At 42.6% G+C, this 20,442-nt stretch overlaps 1 protein-coding gene across 2 annotated transcripts in view; it reads left to right on the forward strand.

Moving 5' to 3' along the window:
• Positions 1-20,442, forward strand: part of CAPZB (capping actin protein of muscle Z-line subunit beta) — a 60,280-nt gene that overhangs the window by 14,747 nt on the left and 25,091 nt on the right. Inside the window, exons 2-4 of one of the 2 annotated variants that reach the window (XM_086476360.1) lie at positions 1,530-1,619; positions 13,152-13,273; positions 18,655-18,768. In XM_086476360.1, the coding sequence (XP_086332486.1) occupies positions 1,530-1,619; positions 13,152-13,273; positions 18,655-18,768 (326 nt within the window). Of the gene's footprint in view, positions 1-1,511; positions 1,620-13,151; positions 13,274-18,654; positions 18,769-20,442 lie in introns of those variants that run through there. The other variant, XM_009948718.2, reaches the window with a different exon arrangement.

The following is a 20,442-nucleotide window of genomic DNA, read 5'->3' on the forward strand; positions in this document are numbered from 1 at the left end:
CCAGAATCATTTCAGCCAACGATTTGCTTGTGTTTTCCAAGTATTTAGAGAGTATGAGGGGTTATGTGTGTTACTTGGGTGCGTCCTCGCTCAGTGACAACACGTGACTGTCATAAACTTCTGTTCTTGGTGTCAGTGCTGTCAGGTTTCAGGCTGAAGACTCGGAACTACAGGAGATTATTGCAGACATGTGGGAGTTGATGCCTAACTGTCTGTAGAGAGGGAATATTTTGCAAAGATGATGTCCTATAACCTGAACTGGATGAGAAATAAATATATAATCTCCCCAGACCAGGCTGTCTGACTTCCTGGCTGTAAAATATTTATCTTCTGATAGTGAATGGGTAGTACCTTTTAAGAACAGCTTTCGTAATGGATGTCTACTGAACAGAGAGCTCCCTCCTTTCCTCATTGCTAAGGTATGGCTTAATTGCAGGAAACTTCGCTTCCTGTTGCTCCCTGACCTGGGGGCTGCTACTTGAATAGTGTGATAATGTAATTTCGAAGCCTTTCTTAAATAACACTTTTGGAGCTTGGCAGAACACAGGAGGGAGAAATTAAAGCTAAGCTCATTGTATATGGGTGGCTAGAAATGACAAAGGGAAAAGGGAGGCAAAGAAGCGGTGAAAACAAGCTGGCTGTGCTTCAGCCTCCTGGTGACCTGCTGATCAAAGTAACTCGTGCAGATTTTGAGTACTGTTAGGCTTGCAAGAAAGTGTCTGTTTATATCTGTTGGTGAGAAGGAGAGCTAAAGGTTATGCCAAGAACATGGTTCAGCTCATCAAATGTCTGTGGTAATGTCTGTTGCACATTTTCTGACTCTGAAGTGAAGTTTAAGGGTTTTTTTTGTGTGATAGAATTGGGCAAGAGACCAACTGCAATAAACCCTTTGGACACTCTTGTGATTTCTCAAAATAACTGAAGTCCCTGATTTCTCAGGTACAGGCAGCTTTTGCTATGTGTTTTGTAGGAAGAAGGAAATAATGGATCATATTTTGTGTGCGTGTTTCATTCTGGATTTTGATAAAGCTGAAGGAGGGAGAGCAAGCTTTGTAACAGAGTTTGTCTTGGATAATAGTTATCTCAAGCTGAATGGCACAGTACAAATGGGGAAGTGCTAAAACTGCTCTGGGAGAAGGAACTTTCAGTTACCTAACCCAGATTATTACTGAGATAGCATGGAAAACCAACGCATTAAACATTTGCACAAACACTGGAAGCAGTTTTAGGTGAGGTAAGGACTGGACTCCTTTCCCTCAGCAGCACGGTGTTGAGCGGACGGCATGGCACCAGTTAAAGCCGCACTCTTAAGTCCGTTGTCCGTTGCAATACCAAGTCAATAATCCGCGATCAGATGGTACTGAACTTTATTGAAATCTGTTTGTGTTCGTACAAAACATGCTGCTGCCTAGAACTAGAAATGGTATCTCTCGTATCAGAGGAGTTAACAAGCTCTGCAGTTCTCGTGTGTGTGGATGTGATGTGTTACCTGTACCTGTTGTGACGGAGGGATGCTCTTCTTTCCGCAGAGTGACCAGCAGCTGGATTGTGCCTTGGATTTGATGAGGCGTCTGCCTCCGCAGCAGATAGAGAAGAATCTCAGTGACCTCATTGACTTGGTGAGTAGCAGATGCTCTGACCGTGTAATGGCTGAGTCCTGGGTGTAACGAAGATCTGGTATGTAAGAATGTTTTCTGAAGCATCTCAGATGTGGTGATTTGTTTCTCTCCTTGTCTTTTGGCAAGGTTGAGGCATACAGCAATTGCCCAAACAATGTCAGGAATCTACATGTTTCTTTTGGGCAAGCCAACAGGTACTACTGCGTGTGCTTTCGGATGAAGGGTCATTAGCAGCTTTCTTGATGAAGTCATTACCAGTTTGGAGGTTGCTTTTTAGCAAAAGTAATTTGGAGCCGTTTATGCAAGGTCCCGCATGTCCTTATATGTCTGTATTGTCTCCTGGTAAACTACCTGCCTGTTTGTAGCTTGGCACAGGAGTTGTGCTGTAGGTGCAGTGGACGGGCTATGGCACGCGCTTCAAAGGCGTTGCTGAGACAGAATATGTGAGAACGCTGGGGTTCTGGAGAACACCCAAATCTATTTATAGTTTATGCTACATCAGATATTCTGCAGTCCAGTGAGTATCCAAAAAAAAAAAAAAGGCCCGGCCAACAATCTTGTGCCCGATGCCTGTTCTCTGCTCGTCCCTGAAACATTTGTTTTCTTTCTAGAAACTGCTAGTGAAGAAAACTAACTCCAGAAGGATGCACATGCTCATGACTAGTTGCATAGGATTTAGCTGCACACCCCGTGATGCACAGTTGGGCTGCAATAGGCTGGCTGGTGTCAGCTGCCCTTACAACAGTGTGTGGCACCGTTGTCTCTGGGATAACTTAAAGTATTGCTGAAATGTGGATTTAATCTATATAGAACCTACTATATGGGTGGCTGGGAAAAACTTGTTTCTGTTGTCCAGTCTAAATATATGGCTTATTTCTGACCTAAGCTTTTAAATTTTTGCAGACAGAGGACACTAAGGCTGGAACAAAGCTGTTAGACCTTTGAATTAAGCCTTTCCTCTTGTCTGTAGAGAGAACTGCATCCCTTTGCTGTGGCAGGTCTGAATTTGATGCATGATGCTGACAAACCTTGTCCTTGAGACCCTAAAAATGTGACGGTTCTGCACATAGCAGCTATGTGAACTAGTGCCTCTTCATTAAAGTCGTTTAAATTGTGTCCAAGCTGTTTGCCATCTTTGTGTGCAGAAGAGCGGCTGCTTACCAGGTAAAAGTTCAGTTGAGGAGCTCTGTTCCGAAGTGGTCTTGAAGCTGCTGTTAGTGAACTTGGGAGGAGTCCCATGATCAAAAAAAGCTGCGGCTGACTTAAATTTATCAAACTCTATTTGAATAATGCTTTTAGTTACATAAGCCAAGGTACAGGTAAGAAAGCTCTGTGGGTCAGGAAAGAAATTATTCCCTGCAGGAAGGGATTATTTCTCTTTCTTGAAACCGTTTAGTAATTGGCTACATCTGTGCCGCCAAAACTCTTGGCAACCGAAAGCATCCTTTTTGTGGCTGTTGCTGGAGGTAGGACACAGAATAACTAAATCATTGCTATGATCTGGTGTGACGTGGTTGGTTTTCTGATGAAACTTGGAGGACTGAATGGGTATCGGAGTTCGAGCAGCTCCAAGGACCATTCAAAACAATGGGTTGTTTGGGGAGCTATGGTAAGCTTGACTGTATAATTGGTATGAGGTTTTTTTAATGACTCAGAAAATTGCTGGTTACCTCTAAATGTTGGAATTACTTTTGGATGGTGCTCATTAGTGCTCTACATGCTTTCCATCAGCAACACGCTCACTGGGCTTCTTTTCATACTGAAAGTGTAACATGAAACAGACCCCTTTGAATGACGCTTGTTAGAAGGAGGGTCCGTGTGATTCCCACACCAGTCACTACAGTCCCTTCTTGGGGGCAGAGATGAAATCATTTGTTAAATCCGGTACGATTTCTCTGTTGCGACGTCTGTAGATGTCTTCTGCAGCCACTCAGCCTGACCTCCGCAGGACCGAAGTCTACACTCTAGTTAGACAAGAGCAGCGTATGCACTGCCACCTGTAATAGTTCCAAAAACATCATAAGCCAGACTCAGGCAAATATTTTTTTGACCTTTTTTGGCAAGTTTCATCCAAACCTTTACAGCTGACGTTTTTATTCTGTTTCCTGTACCATTACCGGACAAAAACATCCTTGAAGTAAAAGGTCAGACTCCAAATGCATGATGAGCATGAACAGGTTCATTAAATTGGTGATAGAATTATGAAGGATGGCACTCTGACTTCCGCTTCCTTCGTGCGTGGTTTCCTTGCTTCGCTACACTGCCATGCTGGAGTAGACGTGAGGCAGAGGCCTGCGTCGTTGGTTTTTTTTTTTTGGTGCGAAGCGTAGGTTCTTACTTGAGGTCTGCTGGCAGCTCAGCTTGCCACAGGCTTTTTGTAGGAATTGACCTCCAGACGGGTGAGTGTATCTGTTGTTTTGATGCTTGCTTAAGATCCATTGAAAGGAGATGAAGATGACTTAGAAATGTCTTGGTATGTAAAAGGTTTTCCAAAACTACTATAATGAGAAACTGACATCTACTTCCGAGGCTTGCCTTCCTGCTGGGAAGGGTAACCACACCAAGTTCCCTCCCTGAGGTCCCTCGTACTCTGTGAAAGCCATGCTCCACTGCTGCCTTCTTTTAAAAGGAGCGTCTTGGTGCCAATGTGAGTATGTGGAGTGTGTTCAAGACTGTACATTACTGCCCCCAAGTGTTGGGCTGACAAGGGAGAGGGTCCAAACTTGAACATGAAGTGAAAGGGTGGGTAGAAGAAGACAATTTTTGGGTCACTGGCCCTCATCAGACCAGACACTTCATTCATTAGCAAAACAGTTTGTGGTTTGCCCTTCTACCACATCTGTTGTTGTGTTTTTCGGACTGCTGAGTCTTCAATTAGAGTTCATTAGAGACCTTGTCAATCATGGGACTCTGGAAGTCCTGCCTGAAAGAAGCTGTGCGTGGTGCTGGTAATGTGCCTTGGCATGGAATGCTCTGGTTGGAATTCAATTAGCCGTTATTTGTAAATAGACTACTCTGAGGCTGTCAAAATGTACAAGAGGACTTCTAAGTTTCTACAAAAAAAGGTTTAGTGTAGGCACATACTTTTTTAAGGACAACTAATTTAAATTGGAAAAAATTTCCACGTAGCTCCTCTGGAAACTGGGGTAGCTGAAGCCTTGGAGCACTTACCTGTCAGCCAAGTCCAAGCTGCAAAGCAGTTTCGGTAAGAGGAGCACTGAAGGTGATTACACTGCTCCTAAATGGATCTGTCACGAGGGCACGCCAAGCGATAGCACTTGTAACATTAATACAGATCTTAATTGCGTGGCTTAAATAGTGTCTCAGCTCCTTATTGCCTGGCACTGTCCTGAAGCTGCTGCTGTTGATGCATGGTGCTTCTCATCAAGTCAGTTGTGAATCGCATCTGTTCTGATCACTTGCTGAAAGCAGAATATTCAGGGTGTTTTCTGGATGGAAATGTTTCTTGGTCTCGGTTAAGAGTAAGATCTTCTGGTGGCTGATGGAAATCACACTGAGTGGCATGAAGTAAGGAAGCTGGTTGAGCTTACCTCTGAGTGACTGAACCGTTTATACTGAAAGATCAGAACAATCTGAGAGAATTGGTCTCCTGCTTCCTTTTTCTGGAGGTAAGGTGAACAGTAAGTCAGTCCCCGTGTGCGTTTAGCTATGCTCTTTCCAAGAGAAGCCCTGAAGAAAGCATCATCTTTCAGGTCATGCTGCTGCGGAGGATCTCTTCCTAGGACGCTGTGGCAGCACACGTAACAGGGTAGGTGAGTGATAGCTGGGTCACAGCCTCCAGAGTCCTTTCGGGGGATTTTTGCAAGACAGCTTCGCTGACGTGTCTTAGAGGGGTGCATCTCTGGGAAGGGTGGAAGGTGGAAGTTGGATTTATTGTGCTCGTGGGCGACGTGCAGCAAAGAAGGGTTCTTGTGACAGGATTGTCTTGATGACCTTGACTTGAACATGGAAGTTGATGTGCTCTCAGAAGTTAAGCAGGTTCCTTTTGCAAGCATGAGTTCCCGCTGGGTGTTTAATTTGGGTGTTTGCCTTTGTGTATATAATATAAATTAGATGAAAAATCTAGCTGACTCAGAAAAATCAGGTGGCTGCCATAAAGTGGGGATGGAGAATCATCCTTCTAAAACCGGCTCACTAAATGGACAGGCAGTCTCGCCAGGAGAGTGGGGTTTACTCGCAGCCACAACTTTCTTCCTCTCTTTTTCCCAGTAAGACTGACATTTAAATAATACTCAACTTATTCCCCAAAGTGAAAGCTCTCTTGAAGTACAGAATCAAGTCAAGCTGCCACGGAAGAATTAAAGCTAGAGTTCTTTATAGATATAGCAGACTGTAACTCTACTGGTTATTTTTCAAGGCTCTGTTTGTGATTAAAGATCTGGGAGGTGCTCATCTTTGCTCTCTCATCACAGGAGAACGCTTAAGTATTTTTAGTAGAATTTGTTACTTTTTGGAAAGTCCCAGAATGATGAATTTAAAAATGCATAAACTTACAATTTTGAAGTATTTGAACAATATGCAGGACTTTGCTTTGTGTAGCTAGTGTGCCTCCAGGCAAGTCTCAAATCTGCTTGCATGCCTTTAGTAACTGAAGATATATGGAGCTAGAGAATTTATCCACAGGAAGACTGCATTGCTTGGTCTGCACAGACCATAAAGAACATGAGAATGTGACTGGAGCTTTTTGTATTTTGAGTCCAAGAGCCTAAGCAGTATGCAGTATTGAGGAGAAAGATAAAATAATTGAATGCAGATGGCCAGCTGAGCATCTAATGAGGGTGGAAGATGTTTTTTAAAAAAAAAAATCAGACCCAGTGGAAAATTAAAAAGAAAATAGTGGGAGCAGAAGTGCCTTGACAGCCCCCCGGTCTGAAAGCTGAGTTTTTTACCTGCTGTTCTTCCCGGACTTGCGTGATAGGTCCTAAGCCACCAGCAGCCAGTCGGGTTTCTAATGCAAGGATTATTGGCTAAAGACAGGGGCTCTGGATAAACTTATGGTTGTTGAGAGCCAGTTTTCCATTTGGTGAGTGGCTGTAAGCAGGAGCTCTTCCAGCTAGAAAAGATTAGCTCTGGATATCTTGATGGTAATTGGAGATAGCAGTTAATATATGTAAATGGTTAATGTGATGCTTGGCGTAGAGCTAGCAACCCCATGTAATTGTATGGGATTGTAAAAGTGAATTTAATTTCTGGCTTCATATTCACTTACTCTTTTTTAAGCCTAAACTGCCTTTTTTCTTCCAGGCTCCTGCCACTGCACCGCTGATGTTAGAGACCCTTAAAATGTCTGTTCAAATATCCTTTAGGAGTGTGCGTGGGGATCACCTGGTTGAGCTTGAATCCGAATTAGAAACCTATCTTAAGATCTTTTAAAGATGGAGGGAAAAGCTAGGCTATAGGAACATCACGGGGGAGAGTATGCCTCTGCATGTCCCTTGATTGTTGCTGGATATCTCCAGCACCAGCTGGGCTCTTGACACAAATAGTCAAGACTTCCCAAGATATTGATATGCTGTGATGGCTCATGGGACTTGTGACTGGTAATGAGATACAGAAGCCTTCACCTGCAGGTCACTAGTCAAAGTCCAGGGCACTCTAGTTGTGCCTGCCAGATGGCTAGCTTTTGTTTCTCAGTGAGCTACAGAACGGTGAATCTAGCAAAAGCCCTATTTTATCCAGCAAATCACAGGAAGAATGCCAAGGATCCTGTTTTATGAACAGTAGTCACCTTTCAGAGTTTTTTAAATGTAGCTCCTTGAGCTGAATTGAAAAATTCTGTAATTAATGTAACATTTCTGCTATAACTTTGCTAACTAGACGGACTTGGATCTGCAATCTTGTTAACGTTTGCCTTTTTTCCAGAAAAGCTGATTTGCTTTAATTTTGCTTTTGCTAATTCTTGCAGTGCTGGAATTCAGTGCAAATACTTGAATAAAGCTGAACTGTTTCCAATATCAATTACATCTGGTCTTGAACACAAAAGTCCATTTAAGTGTCATTTAATAAACAAAGCATGAAGAATGTGTGGCCCTTGGACATCTGATGGATCAAATTAAGGTTTAGCAATGTGTGGATTTGTGGGAGTGACTTTACTGGTGGTTTTAGGCCCAAGATGAGTGGAGCCAGGCTTCCTTCTTGAGTTTCCACAACATCCGTCAGGCCGTGTCTGTTTTCTGCAGGAACAGGAAATTCTGAGGCTGTGGAATGACTCAGAAAAATTATAATAATATTTTATTAGATGCTGGCCCAGGGGGGGAAGAATCTGAGCTGAAGGGGGGTCGCGTGTCAGAGTGGTTATTTTGCAAGAGCGCTGGGTAACCTGCGTGGGCTTTTCAGGCGATTTCCCCAAGCGATGCGGGTGGTGGTTTTGTCCCCTTCTGGAATGATGTAAAGTGTCATAAAAAAGAAAAATGGCTCTTAAGAGTTCACATGCAACTAAAATATTCGCTTTCCTGTTTGGATGTGGCTTTTGAATAAAACCTGCTCTAGTCACGTGTGTTCGGATACCTGCATGTTATAGATGCAAATTCAAAGACAAATGGATCTGAATGCCGCCTTCGCTAAGCTTTTGAAGCTCGCTTCGTCTTCCTTCTGGTTCTTTAAGGAAAAAATGTGTTTCATCTTTAATTTTGCTGCATTTAGCATAGTTTTCCAGTGTGTAAGGTTTCTCTGGAGGTCAGTACACGCAGACCTCTGAATAAACATGGAAAAAGACTACTTCCAAGGACAGAACCTTACCCTAGCGATATTGCTGTTTCAATTGTAAACATGATTCCTTTCAGTCAAGGCTGTAGAAGAAAACAACCACCTTTGTGTACTCAAGTTGAATGACTAGTAAGCCAAAATATTATCTGAATATATAAGGTGCAGACTTTGATGTGATTCAGCATCGTCAAAGCAAGGATGGGGAATACATGTAAGACATGAAGAGCTGAAGTATTGTTCTTGTTTCCTCTAAACTTTTTTAGATGCTTGCTTAGTCATATTTAAAAAAACAATTCAGAAACAATTGTTTAGTTGATAATAAGTTCTTTTAATCAAAATGTGAGTCAAGAAGGAATGATTATTAGGTTAACTACTCCAAAGAGTGTACTGTTTCGACTTCGGCACAAGTGATTATTTGTCTTGATAGCAGAGCAGTTGACTTAATTAGAACACTGTCCGCATACCTGGCTTGCTCTGATGGAGAATACTGTTACAGGAGACAACAGAATCCTTGTTCAACATGCAGGAGGGTATGCTTAACTCACTTTTCATTCAGTTTTTCTTTCCCTTGTACTACACATCCATTGTATATCTCCTTTCCAAAAAAAAAAAGTAAAAATCCCACAAACACAGCGCCCTGTCGCATGGTCTGTGCTTCTGAATGCTGCTGCTGTTCCGTTCCAGGCTGAACAGCTGAGTCTGGACCCCCAGAGAGTCATCTTTTTTTTTTTTTAGTGTACATTGAGGGTGGTCTCGCTCCGTGACTCCATGTACAACCACCACGATAGACGATTGAGTGCTAATTTGTGGAAGCGTGGGTGCATTAGGGTGCAGAATATGCTGTGGACCAAATTAAATTAGTGAGAGCCTTTAGCTGAAAGATAGAAGGTTAAGTTTGTCTTCTACATCTGCCCTTCCACTGCTGAGAGTGGGCAAAACTTGTGTCAAAATCAAGATGGGAGCCTTGTCTTTGTTTATAAAATAAATCCCCTTAGCTTCAATGTCTTCTTCACAGTGACACTGACTTATAGTGCAGTGATGAACTGAACAAAATCACTGCTTTGGCATTTCAGTATTTGACCTGGGGAGCGGGGTAGTTCTTGCATTTCTAAATTTAAGTGAAAGCTCCCTGTACAATGACTGTTGGAGACATGCAGTCAGGCACCTAACTGCATTTTGGCTTTTCAGTTAACATAGAGCAAGCTGGTAAGAGAAGTTAGCAGTGCAAATCCTCTGTTTCCGACTGAAAACTCGGAGGATGAGTTGGTCTTCTAAGCAGAGTTGTCTTTGCTGGGATCACAAGATTTGGATGTTTTCTTGCTAAATATAAACTGAGTTCTGCGAGAGTCTGACTGTGCACAAAAGTAATTTAAATGCTTTAGGAAGGTTCAATACTTAACCTGGGGAAGAATTTAAGGAAAGGTATATGTGTAGTGAAAAGTAATAGCTCAGTGCTTACATTGCAGCAGCTAGCTTAGCCTGGCTCTGCCGAATATCTTATTGTTGCATATTCTAAAATGCAAAGGACTTAAATTCGGGAGGAATCAAATAGTCTCATGAACATGTAGCTGAAGTGTTTAAAGCTGCAAATTACCTTGTTCAGACTCGGGCATTTGCCTTGTAAGCAGCTTCCTAGCGTAGAAGAGGAGGTTCGGTATGCGTAAATCTTGTAAATTCATTCTTAGAAAGGAAGTACAGCAGCTGTTGAAAGTTGGTGTAATAAATGATATAAAAATTATTCTCTTGGGGTAACTGTGCCACACTTGGATGTTTTTCTGATAATTAGAATTACATGAATAGTTCTATCAGCTTCAGGAGATATCAGAATATCTCCTTTTTATAGACACCGTTGAAATTTTCTGATACTTCCAAAGTAGATGAGTGGGTTTTCTTCTCTGTTTTATTCCGAAAGGAGGAGAAGAGCATATATTGCCTGAAGTCCTGTAGGGTGTCTGTACCAAAGAGACAGTGACTACATAGCATGCTGTTACAATGGACTATTGTAATATAGTGTAGTATTCTAGTAAGTATATGATATAATGCACTCACTGTTGTGGCTGTAAGACTAGCCACAGCTCTTAGAAACGGGAAAAGTGACCGTACTCATCTATCTGTGTTACCAAATCGTCCAGAGATAAGTTTAGTTCACCGTTACTACATGGAAACTAAATAGATTGCATCTTACAACCTGTGTTAAGAGTTCCTTCTAGTCCGTAAGAGGTTGTGCTCTGTCACTGAGCAGTATGGAAACACCAGACTAGGCATGTGCTGTTTTTAAAAGAAAGTTAAATCTAAAAAGTTATTTGTGTGGCTTTTTGTGAGGGTTGTAAATTCAGATGGCTATTAGGAGCTTTGGCAGGGGTCTTGACTCTGTCTCGAGATTGAGGTTTCTCTTGAAAACGCTTTGTATGTATGTTTGAGTTTGAAGAATTGTACAGCGAGAGCTCTCGTGCTCCCTTACCCCACATGTAGCACAGGGCTTTTCCCAAAGACATGAAACAGAAACAGAGTCTGGGAAAAACGCCACTTTTCTCCAAAGTGTGTTTTCATCACTATTACTCATTCTAAACGCACATCAGAGTGAGGAGTCTGTTCCTAGACCCGTATCTCTCTGCTGATGGGCAGCTGGCCAAGGAGCAGCCGAGAAGGAATACGTTCAGCTGGTCACTCTTGGGACCAAGACGAAGCATGGCTGCTAATGATGAGGTGCTTAGGGTCTTGTTGCGTGTGCATCTGAAATTGAAGCAGTCATCTCGAGTTGCTCTCTGCCTGAAGAGTCAGCTTAAAATTAATAGCTAATGGAGAAGCGAAGGAAGAGACAAAAGTGGAACCAGATGGGCTCATGAGCGCCGATCCATCACTTCACTTAACTTGTGCCACGACACTGCCGATCTGTATCAGCTCCGTGGAGTATTAGGGTCGTCTGTTTTCAGAAAAAGTAAAGATTTTCCTAAAAGCTGCTTGTTTCCTGTCCACTTTATTTACTCAGTGAATACATAATAGCTTTGAGGTTGCTTCAGCCGGGTCTCCAAGTACCAAATGATCAACTCCTATGAGAAGCATCTAGCTTTACATAAATACTTAACTGCCCTGCTCTTTAATCTGGGTGACTGCAGTTATCACTCATTACTCCATGTGTATAGACCAAAGTAAAAAACCTCAAACTAATGTTTTGGCTCTTTCAGCACTGTTGGAAACTTTACCAACCGTTGCTTGGTTTTCCTCTTATTTTTTGTGTGTTTGCGGGGTGATCATGTGGGTTAAGTGTTGTGTCTCTTGCTTAGCCACATCTTGTTTAGTCCTTTGGCCTTTCTGGGTTGTTTTTTGGTCTTCTGGGGTCACGTTCTTTTGTATTTGTCACTGCTTACTTTGACTTGATATCCTCTGTATGCTATTGCCTTGTACTTGGGATTAGGAATGTTTTTGTTTCGGGCAGTTTGATCTCTTATGTCACATCTAGTGCATTAAAATCATTTGTGCTTATGCTTTCCGGAGCTTTTGCTCCCCTAATTTGTTTTTTCTCCTCTAGGCTTCTTTCCTTTGAAATGATACCAACCGGTTCACTGAATGGCTTGAAGAGAAGAAAGCACATTTCCGTATTTGCTTTATTCCTTCCTCCCTCCCCTTCTCATTTCTTACGAGTTGTGAATTCATCACTTCATGATTAATTTTACCCTCTATTGCCTTTGTCTTCATGTTCTCAATCAGGTTTTCATCTCTACAGTGTAGAATGAAATGTAGAAGAGATTCCACATTGGTTATTTCTTTTATCTTCTGTATTAGCACGTTGTCACCAACGTATTCAAGAACCCAACTGTCCTATATCTTGTTGCTTTCCCAACTTTCTGTTGGGAAAGGGCGTGTTACTTTGGTCCCCCCCCAGCAAAATCTGTGAGCGCTTTTCCCCCGAGGGGAACACAATACACTAATTGCTTAATAATAGCTCCAGGAAGGATGAACGTTCCTCAGAGGGATTGGGGCGCGCTGCTGCACGGGCCCTAAAGTGCCTGCAGGGGAGATGGAGCTCCTGGAGGAAGCTGCTGGCGTGGCCAAAGCCTGCAGTACAGGAATATTGACACTGGTAATGGGACTGCCATCGGCCCCAGAGCAAGAGGCCACGGGGTGGAATTTGTGCTTGAATTCATACTAGCGTCATGCTGCAAAATGTCCTCTCATCTCTTTGCAGTACACCAAAGCCTCTCTGCCACGTTCAAAGCGGATCTTGTAGTCTTTCTCCATGTGAAAGTGTGGGGAGACAGCTGGGATTATGAATCCATTAAAAGCTACCTGTGTAGGAGATGCGTTTGATTTTATATGTGCACGCACGCAGACACACGCGTATTTTTATTAGCCAACATGGTAATGTTTGGCCAGCTGCCTGGAAACTATTCTAAACTCTACCCAGAGTGGGAGCTTGTGAAAAATACGCGCTAGCATATGGATGGTGTATTCTTTTAGCAGCTCCCTCGTTTCCACTCCACTATAAATATTTACCTTTATTCATCAGTCCTCGACAATCGCTTCACTGGCCGTCTTTGGCAAGAAGTTAACGTCATGAATGTGTATATATTTAAGTGTAGTGGACCACACTAGTGGTTAGGTAATTAAATGTGAAATTATTGGAGGTGGGAGCATAGGATTGTGTTGAAACTTAATGCAGCTTGCCTTTTTTTTTTAAGGGGTTTCTGGCTTTAGGACAAATGTGGGCTTTTGGTAACAAACCCTGTTCTTAGGGATGCCAGTCTCCTTTAACCTTGATGTGTTACCCTTTCTTCCCTCCCTGTTTTTTTTTCTTTGAACAATCAGGTCCCAAGCCTCTGTGAAGATCTCCTCTCCTCGGTTGATCAGCCGTTGAAGATTGCGCGAGATAAGGTGGTAGGAAAAGACTATCTATTGTGCGACTACAACAGAGATGGAGACTCATATAGGTGAGTTCATGTCCCAAGCAAGGGACTAACTGGTCTACTTTGTAAATGAGAACTACATACAAGAATTGCAGTCCCTTCTCCCTCTTACTCTTAGCCAAAAAAAAGAAATTTGATGATAGTAAACTCTTCTTGTTAATGAAGCTGGGACTGTTTCAAATCCTTTTCTCTTGAGTGAGACATTGACTATGGAACTTGTTCTTAGTATTTCCCTAATGCGAAAGGGCATAAACATCCTCTCCAGACCGCCGTGGGGTGCTTCAGTTTCAGATAATGTGGGTATATGGCTGCTAAGCTGATGACCTTGGCAAGGCAGGTCCCTGCTGTCTGTCTCCAGAGCAAGATGTGTTTTATCCTAGAAACTACAGTGTTTCTGGACATTTTCTTTACTGTTTTTTTGCAGTCATTCATTGAAGCCTAAAATGTGATGATGTTATCTTGTTAAAGGGGTGACTAACGCATTTCTCTTAGGCTTTCTGTAGTATAGTTATGTCTTAGAGAATTAAAACCAGTTGGATCTTTAGAAGAAATGGCTGTGACGGCCTCGATATGAAATTAAACCATTTATTGTTGCAAGGTTGTAAAATCTTTGTAATGGGTAACAGCAGAAAAGAGATGATGCAAGCAGTCGGTTTAAACAAAATCATCTTCTGCCTGTGTGAAACAGGGTGGACTTGCCAGCTGGGAAAGGTTCTTTCACTCGTGTTTTGCAAGGGATTGAGCCTGCCTTTGGACATGCAGTGTCATTAGTTCTGCGTGAAAATCCTGGCCCAAGTTTTTACCAAAGAAAAGGAATCCCTCTCTACCAAATAGCTAATTTATTCAGAGGACTGTAGACAAAAACAATGAAAATATTTGAACCATATAAATTGTATGTGATTATAGCATAATGAATTTTGAAGTAGGAGGGGCTGCAATACTGGAATGGTGCAATGAGTTTTCAGTGTTTTGGCTGCCACTTTGAATGCAGTCTCTCTTTTAATGTTTTTATTCTATAACTTGCCATTAGGATGATTGCAGTTGAGCGACACTTTGTTTTTATCCTCCCCTGCCTTTTTTGCACTGCCTGACTTTTCTTAATGGCTGTAGCGACAGTGGCGTAGTTCCAATTACTGAATTAAGAATCACAAAGCTTAAAGTCCAGAAACCTTTGTGAATATTGCATCACCTAGCCTTTATTCTTTTCGCTGAAGGAGGGGTGCTAGGCTGTGAAGTAATGACCACCATTCATCTTCTGTCCTGAGTTAACAGCTCAGCCATTCTGCTGCTTCTGGTTGTGATTATAAGGGCGACATCTCTGGCTCTCCTTGTCGCTGCAGTGTAATAGCTTACGGTTTTAGTGCGAACAATTGGAACTGCTCTGCAGTAAGAATCTAGCTTTGCTTTGTGCACATTCGCAGTAATGTTTTGCATTCATCTGGACAGAACGTTTCAAGAAGTCTGTTTCAAAGTGGAATTCCAGAAAATATTTTAACTTTTTTTTTTTTTAATTTGGCTCAGGCCATCATTGCAGAAGCAGGTAAGCTTATAAAGGATTCTAGATTAATTAGTTTTATTTGCTTTGAGTTGCAGGAAAGATACTTATCTAAACTGAAAGCCTATCTGTCTGTGGATGTCTTACACAGAGAACATGCTGAGATTCATTTTGTCCTAGAAGTAGGAGGAGGAGACTGATAATAGAGGCAGAGTTTGACAGTGTGGCTGGCTGTAAATCTTAATGAGTTTTTTTTTAAATACAACCTATCGCAGTGGGCCAAGAAGTAAGAAGGTCTCTAAGGCGGAGTGTTCACTCATACTAGTCTAACGTTGAAAGTTTGTTCCACCTTCTGCAGAAGAGCCTGGTGCCTTTTAAAAGCATTTGTGCATTAAGTTCATATGTCGAAGTTGGTCAGATCGACGTTAGCAGCTACCTGCGTTCAATCAGTTCTAAATTAGTAGCTAGACTAGAGTTTTAGAGCTTCTGCCTTCCACAAGATGTACTCGCGCAGCTGCATCCTCTCTGGCAGATGCAAGGGAAGGGATTAGCTCCTGGATTTTGTGTGGCTCTTCCAAGAGATGCTTTCTCGCTGAAGCTGTGATACGTTTCTTGCAGTCCCCTTGCATCCCATTTAGGCTGTTGACATGAGCATCTATCACCAGGGGCACAGGAAACTTGAAAAGGCATTTGTTAAACAGTATTGTGACATGCTGCAATAACTAATAACACTTGCTCCCCCCGCCCCTCCGTGTTTAATTAGTACATGTGGCGGCCCTGCCCTTTCTTTAAGGTTAGTTTCATGCTTGCCTCTGAAATTTGCTCAATCTGTTTCTTTCTGAGAAGATACTTCAATAGTTAGAAGGAAGCAGGAGGGCTTAGGTTTTCAGGACTTATTAAGTAATGGGGTTTCAGAAAAGCTATTTCATTTATTCACATAGAATAGGCGTAATGTATTAATTGCTGGCATTAAAGAATGCTGGTCTTTAAGGCTTTTGATTCAAGTGTTCTGAATTGAAGTGATTCTTCCTTCTGGAATTGATTGGTCTCAGCTCTGTTTTGTGAAGTAAATTCTTTCCTTCAGCACAAAGCAAAAGCCTTTGAAAACTGAGCGATACTAACATGTGCATGTGTTAATCCCATTCTGTGCCTGTGTTCAGACACTGTTATTCATACCTCATAAAATCTGAAGTTGTTACTGGGAAGTGCTTCTTACACTAGTTTAATCAATTAGGCCAAAATCTAGGAGGAGTTTACTGTGCTTTTAAAGCTTTTTATATTTCCACGACGATTTTTCAGAACCACTCGGTCGATTAGAAGTCCCAAGAAATTCTATTCCCTGCCTGCAACGTGCTACAACCCCAATTACTGCACACTTCAAACTAAACACCAGTTTTCTTCTTATTGCAGAGGTTGCTAATTGCATTTCTTTTAATACTAATCCAGGGATTTCAAAGCATTCTGCGGACAACTGAGCCTCGAGCTACTTCAGCAGGAAAGGTAGAGCTAGGTAGTCAGACTTTCGCCTTGGGAATCAAGTTTTCTGGATGTGTTTTTTTTGGAGTGGCTTTATAATTTGACTGGGAATTGGCTTTGAAAAAAAGCTGCTGCAGGATGTTTGACTGCTCAGGTGATAACTTTACCAGTTTCATGGGGCAGCATACAGGGAAATGAATATCCTTATGTCCATCACAGTTTACTCCTTCCTTATATTTAGACAGACTTGATGTGAAGTAAAATCCGTGTCGAACATGGATCAGACCAAAAGTTAGAATTTTTGGAGTCTTGGATCTTTGTAAATAGATAATTTTTCAATTTCTTCATACTATTGTGCTGCTGCTTGTGGGAGCAGCCTCTCATGCACATAGTCTCACAGGCACTTCTGCAAGTGCTCCTGTAATAGCAAAGGTTTCCGGAGGATATCGAACAGCCGTGGGATCCACATTGTGACGGTAGAACTTTTATTAATTTATTTTTATATGAGACTTCAAGGTCCCTGACTTTGTCCGTACATTTCCACTCTGAGTACGTTGGATCACTCTATTAAATTGAATCCTTATGGGGAATTTGGTGCCAACAACACTGAAACCTGTTAGCTGAGACAAAAAACATTCTCTTTTAGGGAAATTAGAGGTCTGACTTGAAATTTAAGTGCTTGTCCATCTGTCTTTCTTCAAACAGCCTCCTTTGCAGTTTTTAAATGTGTTGGGAGTGCTCTTCCAGGGGAAAAAAAAAAAAAAAAAACCAAAAAAAACCCCCAAAAAAACCAACAACAAACAGGGTTGTGTTGTGAGGGGGGATTTTTTTGGGGTGAAGTTGCTGCTGGCTCCAACTTAATGGGTTGAAGATGCCACAATCCACTAGCTAGAAGAACCTGTGTTACCAGACTTCCCTTAAATCCCACTGCTGCAGCCTCCAAGAGACATCTAATGCTTGCCATTAAACTTGTCTGTGGGCTCCAGTTTCCTCACGCATGACGGAGTGGCACAGTGTTCTGAGTTTCCAGAAAACAGTAGAATTTTTCTGGAATCTGCCTTTTCAAATTGAGTAGAGAAAGAAAAAGCAAGCGCGTCCTAGTGAACGCTGCGGCTAAGGTAGCAGTACACCTCGGCATCGCCCGGCGTGCCAAGCCTGGCTTTGCTCTTGCAGCCTTCCTGATAGCACCGCCAGGGCTCTGTCTGCCTGAGCCTCTTCGGTATCGCTTGGTTTTGCGTGCACAGCCTGATGGGTGTAGGTGTGCCATTGGGAATCCCGCAGACAGCACTGGTGGTGATTTTTGTGCGAATCTTTTCCAGATTTCAGAGAGTTGTTGGGTAAAGGAGCGCCACTGTAGCTGTCAACTTTTTTCCAAAGAAACTGAGTTTTAAGTAACTGTTTTAAAATGAGAACCACCACCTGAAAAACATGGCTCGGGGTGGATGTGACATAATGATTTAGCTTTTCCTGGTGTCTCACCTTTTGAGTCAGACGTGGTAGGGAGGAGTGAATTGTTGTGAAGGCGCAAAGCCAGAGCGAAGCAGAGCCTGTTCTTTGTGCTTTGCATTAAACACATGTCAAAAGTAGATGCCTTTCTGAAATGAATAACAAATGGCTACTGAGGAAAAAGCTCTTGTGTATGGACTGCATTAAGAGCTGGTGTTAGCAGGCTGGCGTATTTTGAAAAGTGAGTAGGTAAAGGGTAGAGGTACTTTTCTTTAAACTAGCAGTGATATATGTAGGTTGGTTATTCACAGGGGAAATGAAAAGGAGAATGCAGGTTTACAGAATGGGAGCTATAAAAGGCTCAAGCAGATGGGCAAAGGGTTCCATTAATCTTTTAATACCAAATCTTTCATTAAGAGCACAAAATCTCTTCCACACCTGCAGAAATCATGGTAAAACCTGCAGCTTTACAAAGCCTGTTAAATCCTTCGAAGTGTTCAAATGTTTTCCTAATGTTATACTAAAAGTAGAGTTTATTTCAAAGCAAAATGGTGGAGGAGAATTTGGACCTTAACTGTGGACAGCAGTGTTGGACTCAAATACTATCAGATCCCAAATAAACTACATGATCTATTTGTATTTGCATGAAAAATATTTTAAATATCTCATGTGCAGCAGCTGAGGCCTCATTTTTGAATATTGAAGAAGGAACAGATTCAAACCGAAGCGTGATTATTTGTATAGTAGGAACCTGAAGTTGGGGAGCGTTCCCCAGGTACGCTGTAACTTTGAGGAGTCAGTGTCCCCTTTTTGTCAGTGTTTGAAATGACTGGTGAGGGTGAAATTCCTACAGATAGACTGCTCTTGGCGCCTTTTGGGTTTTTTGGAAGTTCAGCATCTGTGGATCCGATCAGACTCACCGGTCTCAAACCCTACAGAGTCTCTCTCTGTTGTCTGACTGTCTCTATTTTCCTTGTCTCGTTGGCAGATCACCATGGAGTAACAAATACGATCCTCCCCTGGAAGACGGTGCCATGCCATCTGCTCGCCTGCGCAAGCTGGAGGTGGAAGCCAACAATGCCTTTGACCAGTACAGAGACTTGTATGTCAGTTCTACCATACAGAGCCCTCTGCTTTCTTTTTTTCCTTCAGCTGGCATGCAGTACGCACAGTGAATCTCAAATGTGGTCAGTAGCTGCCGCTGAGAGCGGCGTACCCGTGTGTAGCAGAGGAAGAAGGGTAGGCAGCTGCTGGTGCGCTGTTGGGAAGCGTATCCGCTGTGATTTCACGATACAAAAACATGATAAAATTTGTCAGCTGATGCTGAAGGCAGACGCTGAGGTGCTTTCCTGCCTCCCTCCCCCCCCTTAACAGATTAATGGCGCCTTTGTCCTCAGGTGACCTGTGCTCTCTTTGATCTTGACTAAGTTCCGTCTTAAACCATCTGCTTTCTCCGTTCCCTCAAGACTGTGCTCTCTCCAAATATCTCTATCTATAGCAGCAACCTTCCCATCTTCCACTAGAATGACAGGTTCTGGTATACTGAAGTGCAGCGGTTGTATGGGGCTTAATGCACTGCTGCTGCAAGGGCCGGTCTCTGATGCCTGTTTTGGGCCCTGTCTTGTTACACCAAACGGGTGTAAAGCAAAGGAATTAGCGGAGCGTGTGTAAGACCGGTGTCACTTAGGCAGTCTCTTTTTTCAAGCAGCGGTAGGAAACTGTCCAGGTGACTCGTCAGCTGAACAATTTTTCTAAAAGGTGGGACTGCACTGGGCTTGCAGTCACACCTGAGGTGTCAAGGTGTGACCAGGTTGAGCTGTTGTTTTTGTGGCTTGTGCTCTCCTAAGCAGTGACGGGATGGAAATAGCAATGCTACATCTAAAAGGCAAGTGTGTGTGGCAAAGCAAAACAAACGTGCAGTAACAGGATGCTTTCTTACTGGAGATGCCTAATGACCATGAAAAAGGTGAACGAACTTCATTGCTTCTTCACGTTGCCCAAAACTGGAGATAAAACACATCCTTAGATACAGTTTGTCACGTGTCACTACTATGACAATGACAGCAAAAGCAGGTTGAAAGGTACTTTGCTTGCTAGATTTTCGGCTTGTTTTAAGGTGTGGCTTGATGTAAATGTAGCCTGTCCAAATGTCTAATAGTCACACTTTTGTTACAGGTATCAAATTTTTACTTGTTTTCATGCGTTATTTTCATAGATATTCAACTTCTCATGTAAGTAACGGTCGTTACCGGTATCTGAACTTACTGGAAGAAAGGAATTCTGCATATGTAGCAAAGTGAGGTTTGCAGCTACTCCCCAGGTGCAGAACAGACCAGGGCCAAAAGGATTTTTAATACACTAAGGTGAAAATGAGTAGGTTTATGGAACTGAAGTTGTCTTTTTAACTCCCTCTCTGATCAGATGACCTTATAGTCATGGCTGGATACAATAACTTCTTTAAAAAGGTTTCATTTGCTGGAAGGAAGGTGCCGTACAGGTTCCTGTCAGGCTGAGGTGAATCTGCTGAACCCTGTTGAGCATGCGGTACAACAGCAGTCTTAACATACCGTGTGGAGGTGAAAGGCGAGATTGTATCCAATTTCATCTTTCAGTTTGTCAGCCCGAGTTTTATAGGCGACACGTTGTTAGAGGGGATACGGGAGGGATTTCTCACAAAGACTCAATTCTCGTGTCGTCGGCCAGAAATGACGGAGACATCTGACTCGCAGCGTAGTCAGACGTAGATAAGCACAGGACTCTCTGATGCATGTTATGA

This window comes from Leptosomus discolor, chromosome 20 (genome assembly GCF_034619465.1).
Source record: "Leptosomus discolor isolate bLepDis1 chromosome 20, bLepDis1.hap2, whole genome shotgun sequence".
NCBI classification, from domain to species: Eukaryota; Metazoa; Chordata; class Aves; order Leptosomiformes; family Leptosomidae; genus Leptosomus; species Leptosomus discolor.